General features: G+C 40.4%; 1 protein-coding gene across 1 annotated transcript; it reads right to left on the reverse strand.

Annotated features, from left to right (window-relative positions):
• Positions 1-212: 212 nt before the first annotated feature.
• On the reverse strand, positions 213-3,406 carry LOC102814589 (ARL14 effector protein-like). Its single transcript, XM_006878067.1, has 2 exons — positions 2,954-3,406; positions 213-344 (listed from the first exon to the last, which is right to left on the reverse strand). Exons 1-2 carry the CDS (start codon positions 3,377-3,379, stop codon positions 213-215), a joined length of 558 nt encoding a protein of 185 aa, XP_006878129.1. The 5' UTR covers positions 3,380-3,406.
• Between the last annotated feature and the right edge of the window lie 8,383 nt (positions 3,407-11,789).

The raw sequence follows: 11,789 nt of genomic DNA on the forward strand, positions 1-11,789 counted from the left end.
CATTGCTACCTTTACAGAAATCACTTTTTAGAGCTGAAATGGATTTTTAATTTTATACGAAAAAAAAAAAAACAAAAAACATAAGTTCTTACTAATATCACACCATCCAGTTCAAAGTATTTACCACCCACAAATCCAACATCTAAGAGAAAAAAAGGGGGCACAATAAAAATGTGAAGGAGCAAGCAGAGAGATCTTAAGTAACACATAGCCTACCTGTCTGACCCAGCTGATGCATTTTTTGTAAGTCGTCTTTTTTCTCTTTTACCGGTTTCTGGAGCAAATTCTGTTTGCTTTCCTGGGTTTGCAAATTGTAATGACCTCAAAGCTTTGGCAGTTCTACCCTGAATAAAAGTAAACAAGTCAAAAACTCAAATCTTGACACCAGACTATAACTAAATATTTATTTATTATTAATCCAGATCAATTCACAACCTGGATTTTTAATCACAAGAAAGGATAAAAGGTTTTAGAATCAAAGTTCAACAAAATTTAAAAGGTCTATGGACCACATTATAATTTATTAGTTAATTTTTAAATAACATTTTCATAATCTGATTTTTTTCTTTGGTGTATTAGAGGGCAGGCACGGTGACCACTGTGATGGTTGCTATAAACATGGGAGAGATGGCAGAAAAACCACTAAGTAATACAATAGCTCCACATAACTGAGGTTCCTAATAATGACCCTGAGTCCTTAACAAAATAGTCCTATTATTATATTATATAGATATTCCTGAGAGCATAGATGTGATTTGGTTTCTAAATTTAGAACAGAAACAATCTTTTAAGAACGCTTTCATAAAACAGAATTTTGGTGTTTAAGAGATTAAGTTTGTTATTGGAAGGGGAGGGAAAGGTTTATATGATACATTCCACAAAAGCACTGGATGGGTAAGGCGGAGACATTTAAAGTGGTAGTATCAACAAATACGTAATGTAAAATGCTGATAACATTGGGTTCTGGAGGTGTGGCTCTGAGAGTTAAAAAGGAAAAACAGTATGAATCATTTTGAATTTTAATGATCTTTTCATTAGGTTTCTATTTTTTTATCATAAAGGGAAATATTCTAATAAGAAAAATTATAAAGAGTGGTTATTCTAAGAAATTTTGAGAAGTGTTCATTTGACATAGACTACTCTCATTCTATCACTGGAGAAGGATATCATGTTTGGTAAGGTGGAGGGACAGAGAAAAAGAGGAAGACCGCCAATGAGATGGATTGGCTGAGTGGCAGCATCGATGGACTCAGCATGGCAACAATAGTGAGGTTGGCCCCGGATTGGGCAGTGTTTCCTTTTGCTGTGCATAAGGTCGCTATGAATTGGTACCGACTCGATGGCACCTAACAACAACTCTCATTCTATATACTAAAGGTGACTTTATAAAATCTGAAGTGTTTGATATGGTTATGCATGGGTGCTATTATTATGTGCTAACCCAATTCTGACTCACAGCCACCCTACAGGACCGAGTGGAAGGGCCCCATAGGGTTTCTGATGCTGCAGTCTTCACGGAAGCTGTTTAACAGGTCTTTTCACCCTTGGAGTGACTGGTAAGTTTGAACCATTAACCTTTTGGTTAGCAGCTGAGTGCAAAACCACTGCATAACCAGGGCTCCTTGTAGGCAAGTGAATGATCAACTCTTCAGTGGAAGATTATACAATTTCCATGAGAGAGAGTTAAAAAATATTGTTATTTTACAATGTAAATATGTAAGCTTTTTGACAACAAAATGACCTAAAATTACTGTTGACCACACCGAATATGAATTCAGAGGGAGAAATGAAGGAAACTCACCAACATTTAAAGAACCCATACAAGAATGCATAATACTGAAGAAGAAAGGCTAAAATAAGAAACAATGACCCTGTAGGGGGTTTCCAAGGAGTGCTTGGTGAGGTTGAATGGACAAGCTTATAGTTCAAAGACTCTTGCTGTATCTTAGAGTCACATTGGAATCAGAAAAGAAACTAACCTAGTCAAGTTCTAACTTTGCCAGAATGAGCACCATCTCCAGGTGGTACAAATTACTTGCACTTGACTGATAATCTGAAAGATGTTTGTTTGAACCCACATAGCTATAACACGGAAGAAAAGTCCTGGCGATTTGTTTCCATTCTGATTATAGCCAAGAAGACTCTTTGGAGCAGCTCTCCTCTGTAACACATGGCGTCACCATGATTGAGAAACTGATTCTACGGCAACTAACAAGAGCAACAATGTTTGAATACTAGATGCTTATGACTCTCAGGCATATTATGTTATTCCTTTCTAAAACTTTCTTTTTTTCCTGACCACCTAATTGGTGTGTGCGTCGAGCTAGTTCTGACTCATAGCGACCCTGTCTAGTTTTCGAGAGCGGCTAGGGAGTGTAAACTGCTGACCTTGTGGTTAATGGTCCAGTGCTTATGGTTAGTGGAGCAGCAGTCCAGAGCACCACACCAGGGCTCTAACCTTATACTCATTACACTATTATATTCATTAGCATGCAGTGAAAACAAATAATATAAATGGTGTTTCTAAATATTTCCATATAGTCAAGGTTATCTGGAAACCTAAATTCAAGATTGTCTGGAACCCTGAATATCCATATAGTAAAGGTTTTACGGAAACCTTGCTTTACCCTACACTGCCACACCAGAATTCCATTAATAAGCTAAGTTATTGGTAAGTGCCCTTTTAATGAACATAATAATGTAAACAAGTTCCTTCTTGTTGTTAAGTGCTGTCGAGTTGATTCTGACCCATAGTGACCCCGTATAAGGTTTCCGAGGAGCAGCTGGTGAGCTTGAACCTCCGACCTTGCAATTCAAACAGCTTTGCAGTCTGGTGCATTAACAACCACAGTGGCACATCAGGACTCCAAATAAGTTCCTTAAAGTCAAACAAAAACCTATGTTTTAGAAATCATAAACAGAAAGAAAGAAAAAAAAAGATGAGTAAACATACATCTGAATCAGGTTTTCTCTTCTGGCGGTCTTCAGAATCAATATCCACGCTTCCATTGATTATCTGCGTACATTTTGGACAAAGCTTCCAACCAGGTACAAGCTGTCTTCCAAATTTTGCACTCAGGAAAGTGGCATCATCTAAGTCAATTACATGTAAATTTTTTTTGGCTAGTTTTTTGTGTATGTTAAATGGGTCACAACATGACTTCTGCAAATCCTCAAATCTGTCAATGTAAATTTTCGCATGATGGTAACAGATTGTATTGTTCCCAGAAAGTGTCATTCCGGTTCTAAGTTGAAGTAAGAGCATATCATTTGAAGACAATTCTTGCAAAGTCTTGAAGCCTGTATGGCGAGTATAGTACGTTTTATGGCACTCATTTGTGGTACGAAGCTGGACTCCAACTGAACAGGGATCCATCATTCTTGATTCTAGCAAATTTCCCGATTTATTTTGCCTTGAAATTTTTCTCTAGTTAGTCACCCTAGAGAAAATATTAAAGAGTCAGAATTATGCTGCAAGCTTCTTACTTTAGAAACTAAAAGGCATTAGATAAATTCAATACCTATTTGAGAGAAAAAACTCCTAGCGAGTAACCTAAAGGTATTAGCGAAAAGTCCACAGTAATTAATCATAAAACATTATAAGCATTTCTCTTGCTGCTGTCAGTGCCATCAAGTCAGGTCTGACTCACAGCAACCCTGTATAGGGTTTCTGAGGAGTGGCTGGTAGGTTTGAACTTCTGACCTTGTGGTTAACCATCATCCAGTGCTTATCCAGCTCTCCTCTCCTCGGAAACCTTATACAGACAGGGTCGCTATGGATTGGAACTGACTCGACAATGCTTAACAAGTTTTACTTTGGGAAAAAAGTCTGGAGATCTACTTCTAAAAAATCAGCCACTGAGAATTCTATGGAGCATAGTTCTACAGATACACACGTGTCTCCATGAGTCAGAACTGACTTGATGGTAACTGGCTTAACTTGGTATTTAATACTTAGAACAAGTAAAGAGAAATAAATACAATATATTAATCAAAGATGATATAAATATCTACATAGTTTAACAGTTTTAAAAACTAAGAGACTTCAACAAGGATGATGGAAACCAAAAATGCTATGATACCTAAGAATCAAGCTTACAAAAGACGTAAAAACTTTTATGGAGAAAATAATCACACTGAAAGACAACAAAAGGTGCTTTAAATCGAGAAATATAATATAGTTAGTCTCGCTATAGTAAATGTTATCAATTCTCTAGAAATTTGTCTACAAAATCCTTGCTAGTCCAATAACAATTCCATTATGTATTCTCCCCTTTGGAATTTGGCAGGCTGGTCTACATGGAAGAGTAAAGCTCAAAGAAAGCCAAGATAAAATCTTGAAGAATGGTAAAGGAGGATATATATAGATACTGATACACCAAAAAGTTATTATAATTAAAACAGTGCATATTGGTACAGTATAGACAATAGATCAGTGAACAGATGAGGTTTTGGTATATAACAGAGGCAGTATTATAAGTAAATGGGTACTGCATATTGTTCTTATGTGCTGTGGAGTTGAGTCTGACGCATAGTGACCCTATATAGGGTTTCCAAGGAGTAGCTGATAGGTTTGAACTACCGACCTTGTGGTTCAGAGCCCAGTGTTGATTCTACAATGCCAAACCAGGAGTATGGGTATTGCATAGCAGTTGGAAAAAGGATTCAATAAAAGGTGTTGGAATAATTTGCTAAAAAGAATTAGATATCTTTTTCACAAATAAGAATCAATTCTAGATGGATTAAAGAATTAAACTTGAGAAGATAAGCTATAAAAATGTTTAGAAGAAAACAGAGAAGGCTATGACACTAGAGTTTAACAGATGTTCTTAAATAAGAAAGCACGTGGAAAGAAAAGATTGATACAGAAACAGGAAACCTCATTGCTCTCTTGTGCAGCAGCTGGTAGGTTTGAACTGCTGACCTCATGGATAGAAGTCCAGTGCTTATATGTTAAAATTTTCAAATTTTGTGTGATTTTGAAAACTTGAAAGCTGTTGTTTGGATTCTTATCCCAAATATATGAAAAACTATTTTGACTTCAACAACACATCAATAAGAAACATGACATAAAATCCATGCCTGCAAAGATTTTTAACCTGAGTTATCAGGAGAATGAAAATGATGTACCTTTTTGCTCCTATGAGCTAGGAAAACATTTAAAAATCAGGTAATATAGTACTGGCTAAGATTCAGCCAACTTTTACATGCTCCTAAATCCTGCTGGAGCTGTAGGAAAAACACTGGACTGCTGTCCACAAGGTTAGCATTTCAAACCCACCAGCTTCTTCACTGGAGATGAGGCTTTCTGCTCTCATCTAGATTTACAACCTCTGAAACCCTACATAGGGTCCCTATGGATCGAAATCTATTCTATGGCACTGAATTTATTTTTTTAAGCCTTGGTTATACATTGGTAGGCAATTAGAGCAGTTTTTGGCAAATTCTGGCACAGTGGAAGAACGATATGCTCCAGGACACTCTAGGTTCTAGGTATCTGTCCTAACCCCACTGTCACTATTGATTCTGACTCATAATGACCCTGTATAGGGGTTCAAAGACTATAAATCTTGTTGCTGTTTTTAGAGGTTAGTTCCAACTCTGTATAGGACTTCTAAGGGGCAGCTGGTGGGTTTGAACCGCTGACCTTATGGTTAGTTTAGTACTTATCCTACAGCGCCACACCAGGAAGGGAGCAGACAGTCTCATCTTTCACCTTTGCAGTAGCTGGTGGATTTGAAATACAAACTTTCAGTTAGCTGTCTGCCCTAGAGAAAAAATATTCATGAGTACAAGTTATATACAAAGACTTTCAAGGTTCACTGTTTTTGACACTAAAGAAAACGAAATTAACCACAATTATTACACAATTTTCCAAGTCAAGATTTCTCAAGTGTCACTGTTGTGGTGTGAAGTACTTACGATTAGAGTTGCCAGAAAAAAAAAAAAAAAAGAATTGCCAGTTAAATTTTGAATTTTAGATAACGAATGGATAATGTTTAACAAAAAAACCCCTTTAAATTATATTCCAGATTTTGCTAAAAAATAATTCATTTATCTGAAATTGAAATTTAAAAGGGTGTCTTGTAGTTTTATCTGCTAAATCTGGCAACCCTATTTATTCAGGATTCATTTTCTTCATTGTCCAGTTAAGGACAGGTCTTTCTTTGGCACCTGCTTCACCTCTTCCCTGCAGCTAACAGAAAGCTCAAGTTAAGGGACCTGTTCAGTTTAAAGTTACAACGTCTTATCTGATGAAAGGAGTCCTAGTGTGTTGCTGTGGGTTAATGTGCCAGACTGCAAAGCCGTTTGAACTGCAAGGTCGGTGGTTCAAACTCACCAGCTGCTCCTTGCGGTCGCTATGGGTTGAAACCGACTCAACAGCACTTAACAACAACAACATGTGATAGAAGAATGAACAAATAAATAAACCAGAATGCTTCTTAAAAGCAAGGATGGCCAGATTTTGGTTCACTTTCTTTGGACATGTCATTCAGGAAAGACCAATTGATAGAAAAGGACAGCATGGGTAGCAGAGGGTTGACAAAAACCAGATAACTCTTCGATGAGATGAATGGTCATAGCTGCACAGTCAGAAGTGCATTTACTGCCTAAGGACCAACATTGGTATTGTATGACAACTTATTTTAAACGTATAATCTATAGTTTGAAAAGATCCCAGTAGGCACAGAAGTACTACTTCAGTCAATTCAATGAAAAAAAGTTAACGAGTCATCTTTTATAGTCTGAGATATACACACACACACATTATAACACACATTTCATATATATATATATATAGACCCTGTATAGGGTTTCTGAGGAGCAGCTGGTGAGCCTGAACTGCTGATCTTGCAGTTCAAACAGCTTTGCGATCTAGCGCATTAACCCACAGAGCCCCACCAGGATTCCATATGTTCTCCTGCGAAACGACTGGCAGACCTTGTGGTTCACAGTCCAGTGCTTATCATATTAAGCCAATGTGCTCATATATACATATATGTCTGCCAGTCGCTTCACAGGAGAAAGATAAAGCTTTCTGCTCCAGCAAAGGTTTAAAAGTCTCGGACCCTATAAAGGGTGGCTAAGACTTGGAAGCAACTCAAAGGCACTTAACAACAATATATATAGTGCGACAAACTGACAGATGAGTGGTGGTTTTTAAACGCCTACCACTTGTCTGTCAGTTTGTTGCACTGCGGTGGCTTGCGTATTGCTGTGATGCTGGAAGCCAGGTCATTGGTATTTTGAATGCTGGCAGGGTCACCCATGGTGGACAGACTTCAGCCGAGCTTCCCGACAAAGACACCCTTGGAAGGAGAGGTGGACTACTTTCTAATATTTCTTCTTGTTGTTGTTAAGTGCCATGGAGTCAGTTATGGCTCATAGCAACCCTGTACAGAGTTTCCAAGGAGTAGCTGGTAGGTTTGAACAGCTGACCTTATAGTTGGCAGTCCAGTGCTTATCCTACAGTGCTACACCAGGAGTCATTTAGCCAGCTGAATTTAGAGATCATCTCAAAAACAGATTTCATCCATTAGACACTAATGACCAAACACCAGAAGAGTTCTGGGATGACAACAATATCATATATGAAGAGAGCTAAAGGTCAGTAAGACAAGAAAGAAGGACAGACCAAAATGGATGTCAGAAGAGATGCTGAAAATTGTTGTCCAGCATAGATGTGTAGTGGGTTACATGTTGGTCAGGACAGAAGGATTAAAGAGCTAAGCGGTGCTCTATGATAAGCAATGGACCTATAATCGCAAGACCGGTGGTTCAAACCCACCAGATGCTCCTTGGACACCTTAGACAGGGCCTCTATGAGTCGGAACCAACTTTGTGACACTTAATAACAATGATACATTCTCAATCCTCGAGGAGACTCAGGCACAATAAAAAAAGGATTGTGGCGGTGGTGGTTCTATGCCACGGAGTGGATTCCGACTCATAGTGACCCTGTATAAAGTTTCTGAGGCTGTAAACCTTTGCGGGGTCAGAAAGTCTCATCTTTCTCCAATGGAAAGACTGGTAGATTCAAACTACTGATCGTGTGGTTAGCAGAATTTAAAGAAAAAATTCAGTTCATAATTCCATTTAAAAGATTAAGGTCAAATACAGTGCTAAGCCCAAACAAGCCAGAGTAAGTATTAGTATCTGCATTTATAGATTATGAAATTTACACTTTAGAGTTGCAGTTACTAAGCCCATTGCAATGTCTAACATAAAAGAGCTACATAAATTTTTGCTGAATTAAAAATCAAACAGCAAAAAAAAAAAAAAAAAGAAACCCATCTAATTTTATCTTAAAACAGTACCCCTTCTCTATCTCAAAGCAAAACCCCCCACTATATTCTTTAAATGCTTTGTTTTTAGTGTACATCGTTGTTGTGAAGTGCTGCCGAGTTGGTTCTGACTCAAAGCGACCCTGTACAGGGTTTTTATGGAGCGGCTGGTAAGTTTGAACCACAGACCTTACGGTTCAAAACAACTTTGCAGTCCAGTGCATTAGTCCACAGGGCCACACCAGGACTCCTGTGCATAATGTACAGCCAGGTCATTTTGGGGAAAGTGCCTCCCCTTCTACCTTACTCTGGATGTGGCCAAAATTGTCAACCAATATCCTTAAAATGACTGTGAAAAAAATTAGTGCTAAACAGAACTATAGTGCTCCTTAGAGGCTAAGATGGCCAAACTTCATCTCTCACACTTTGGACATATTGTCAGGAGGGACCAGTCGCTGGAGAAGGATATCATGTTTGGTAAGGTGGAGAGTAAGAGAAAAAGAGGAAGACTCCCAACGATATGGATTGGCCAAGTGGCAGCATCAGTAGAATCAAGCGTGGCAACAGTAGTGAGGTTGGCTCAGGATTGGGCAGTGTTTCGTTCTGTGCATAAGGTCACTATGAGTAGGTACTGACTCGATGGCACCTAACAACATAATCATTCTACTTAAAAATGTCTACTGCTTCATAGAGGTGAAAACTCATACCACTTGTCACAATTGGCATGTTGTTGCTAAGTGACAATGAGTCCGTTCCGACCCATAGCAAGCCTGTACAGGGTTTCCGAGGTGCAGCTGGTGAGTTTGACCCGCTGACCTTGAGGTTCCAACTGACTTTGCAATCCAGTGCATTAACCCACAGCACCACACCAGGATTCCTATACTGGCCTAACTTGTTCCAGCTGCCACATACCCCAAGTCGAATACAGCACCCGCACAGTTCTTTTACATTTTATGCCTTTAGATTGTTTCCTCTGCTTAGAATACCTGGGCCCTTTCTGAGATGGGAAAAACCAACTGATTCTTCAAGACTGAGCACCAAGCTCTTTATCTATTTGGTGAAGTCTTATCATAACAAATACTTTTGTGGTAAGTTCTCTTTCTGTGTTTGCACAACACTTCCACAGTGTTTTGAAACTTTTTCTTTATTACTTCTACCTGTTGAAAGGCAAGAATTATAAGGTATTATTTTCTCTATCACCTACTGCAAAAGAATAACTCCAGTGCCTTTACAACACCTTGAACTTCTCAACGCTACTTATTAGCTTTTTCTATTGTGTGGCGCTGTAGGAAACGCACTGGACTGCTAACCACAAGGTTGGTGATTCAAACCCACTAGCCACTCCTTGGGAACCCTATATACAGCCACTCGAAACCCATCCGATGGCACTTAACAACAACAAATATATTAAGCTCCGTGACAGCAACCAAGCATGTGTCCTGTTCACAGCTGTAACTCTTAGCAGTCAGTACTGGCACTTAGTGGAGACATTTTCGGAATGAATTTATGATCAGAATCTTCCCCAATCAATGGGACTAAAGAGGTCGAGTGTTCTAAAATCAGTGAGACTAAGTCCCACAGGTGGTGGTGGCTGTGTGCTATGGAGTCCACTCATCAGCGACCTCGCACGGGGTCCGAGGATATAAATCTCTATGGGAGCAGAAAACCCACGGAACAGCTGGTAGTTTAGAACTGCTGACCTTGAGGTTATCAGCCAGACTCGTAACCGCTAACGATCCGCATTTTCCCCTCTACAACCCACTTCAATCATGCTCTCAATTCACAACGTTAAACAAAATGTTTCAAACTACCCTGTTCAGTACACACCTGTGTGCTCATGGTCCCAGAATAGGAAAATGAACATTACTCGACGCAGGCTGTGAGGGTTGTGATTACAAAAGTAAAAAGAAAACAGTAGAGATACCAGACATACTCCGGGTTCAAGGCCGCAACAGAGCTCACCACATTGGAGCAATCGCTTTAAAGCGTCCAAGCCTCCCGAAGAGAAGCGGAAACCTACGGAGGAGCCAGAGGTGTGGACACGGGCCACAGAAGGAAGGCGACGAGAACGAGCACGAGCGCCGGGTGGGAAAGTTACAGGAAGCCACCCAGAGTTGTTAGAGATCCCGCTTGTAAGTCCGGGCCTCTCCTTTCACCTCACCTTAGGATCCTCGGTGATCGCCAGGGCTCCCTCCGCACCCAGGGACCCGTCTCCTCTGCTCCCTCGTCCCCTTCCACCTTAGCAAGCGCTCTCTGCAGTGGCGGCTCAGGTGGAACCCGCGTTTTCACAGGCCAGATCCCGGCAGGCTTTTGGAATCGCGCCGGTGCTACCACTGAGAGGACGACAAGGAAGGGCTAGAGAGGCTCAGCGCGACCATAAAGAGACGCTCGGGAGAAGCCTAGAGCGGAACCGAGTCTGGAGGCCCCAGAGGGTGGGGAAAACAAGCGGAGGCGCGTAAATAGACGAATGATTCAAGGCTAGGCAATACTTGCTTCAGACGCGAATACGCTCTTCTCTGACTTCAGGGATTTAGGAGGTCCCTGGAGACAAATATTGCAAGATACAGGTTCGTCTGAATTGGATTATATTTGCAAACCTGTATGTCAACTTTTACACCCAAGTGCCCCTAATGTGGAATACTGTATCCCCTTGTTCTGTTTGAATGATTGCCGCTGGTTTTAATTCAGTCTCCATATGAGCACAATTACGAGAGAGCTAGAAGTCTTAACAACAACAACAATAGAGGTCTTTTGACTCATGGTGTGACACTGGACCTAAAGGTCGGTTTGAACTGCAAGGTCGGCGGTTCAAACTCACCAGCTGCTCATTGGAAACCCTATAAAGGGTTGCTATGAGTTGGAACCGACTTGATGACACTTAGCAACAACAAGAGGTCTTTCAAGGAATCCTGGTGGTGTACCCCTATCTAGGGTGAGTCAGAACTGACTGGACAGCACACAATAACAGAGGGCCTTTAGACTGGAATCCAATGGTTCTCAGCCTTTAATAATCTTAAAGTGAGAGTTGTTGTAAAGTGCCGTCCAGTCGATTCTGACCCATCGTGACCCTGTATAGGGTTTCCGAGGAGCAGCTGATGAGCTTGAACCACCGACCTTGACTCAAAGCCACTTTGCAGTCCAGCACATTAACCCACAGCTACACACCAGGACCCCTGAATTGAGAATTCTTGTTAAGTGGTGTCGAGTCCATTCCTACCCATAGCGGCCCTGTATAGGGTTTCCGAGGAGCGGCTGGTGAGCTTGAACCACTGACCTTATACTTCAAATGGCTTTGTCGTCTGGCACATTAACCCACAGCACCACAACAGGATTCTGTAGTGAGAGTTGTTGTTGTTAAGTGCCATCGAGTTGGTTCCGACCCATAATAACCCTGTGTAGCTCCTTATGTACCTACTGTCTGTATAGGGATTTCTAAGAGCAGTTGGTGAACTTGAACGATCAAATGTCCAGTTCAATTGTATTTGCAGTCTAGCAAAATGAAAC

This window comes from Chrysochloris asiatica, unplaced genomic scaffold (genome assembly GCF_000296735.1).
Source record: "Chrysochloris asiatica unplaced genomic scaffold, ChrAsi1.0 scaffold02419, whole genome shotgun sequence".
NCBI classification, from domain to species: domain Eukaryota; kingdom Metazoa; phylum Chordata; class Mammalia; order Afrosoricida; family Chrysochloridae; genus Chrysochloris; species Chrysochloris asiatica.

Excerpts from the sequence above, each read along its gene's own strand:
- LOC102814589 (XM_006878067.1), bottom strand. The coding sequence starts at position 3,379 with ATGATGGATCCCTGTTCAGTTGGAGTCCAGCTTCGTACCACAAATGAG. Across the intron at positions 345-2,953 it reads AGAGAAAACCTGATTCAGAT|GGTAGAACTGCCAAAGCTTT; the intron begins GTATGTTTACTC and ends ACTTTTATTCAG.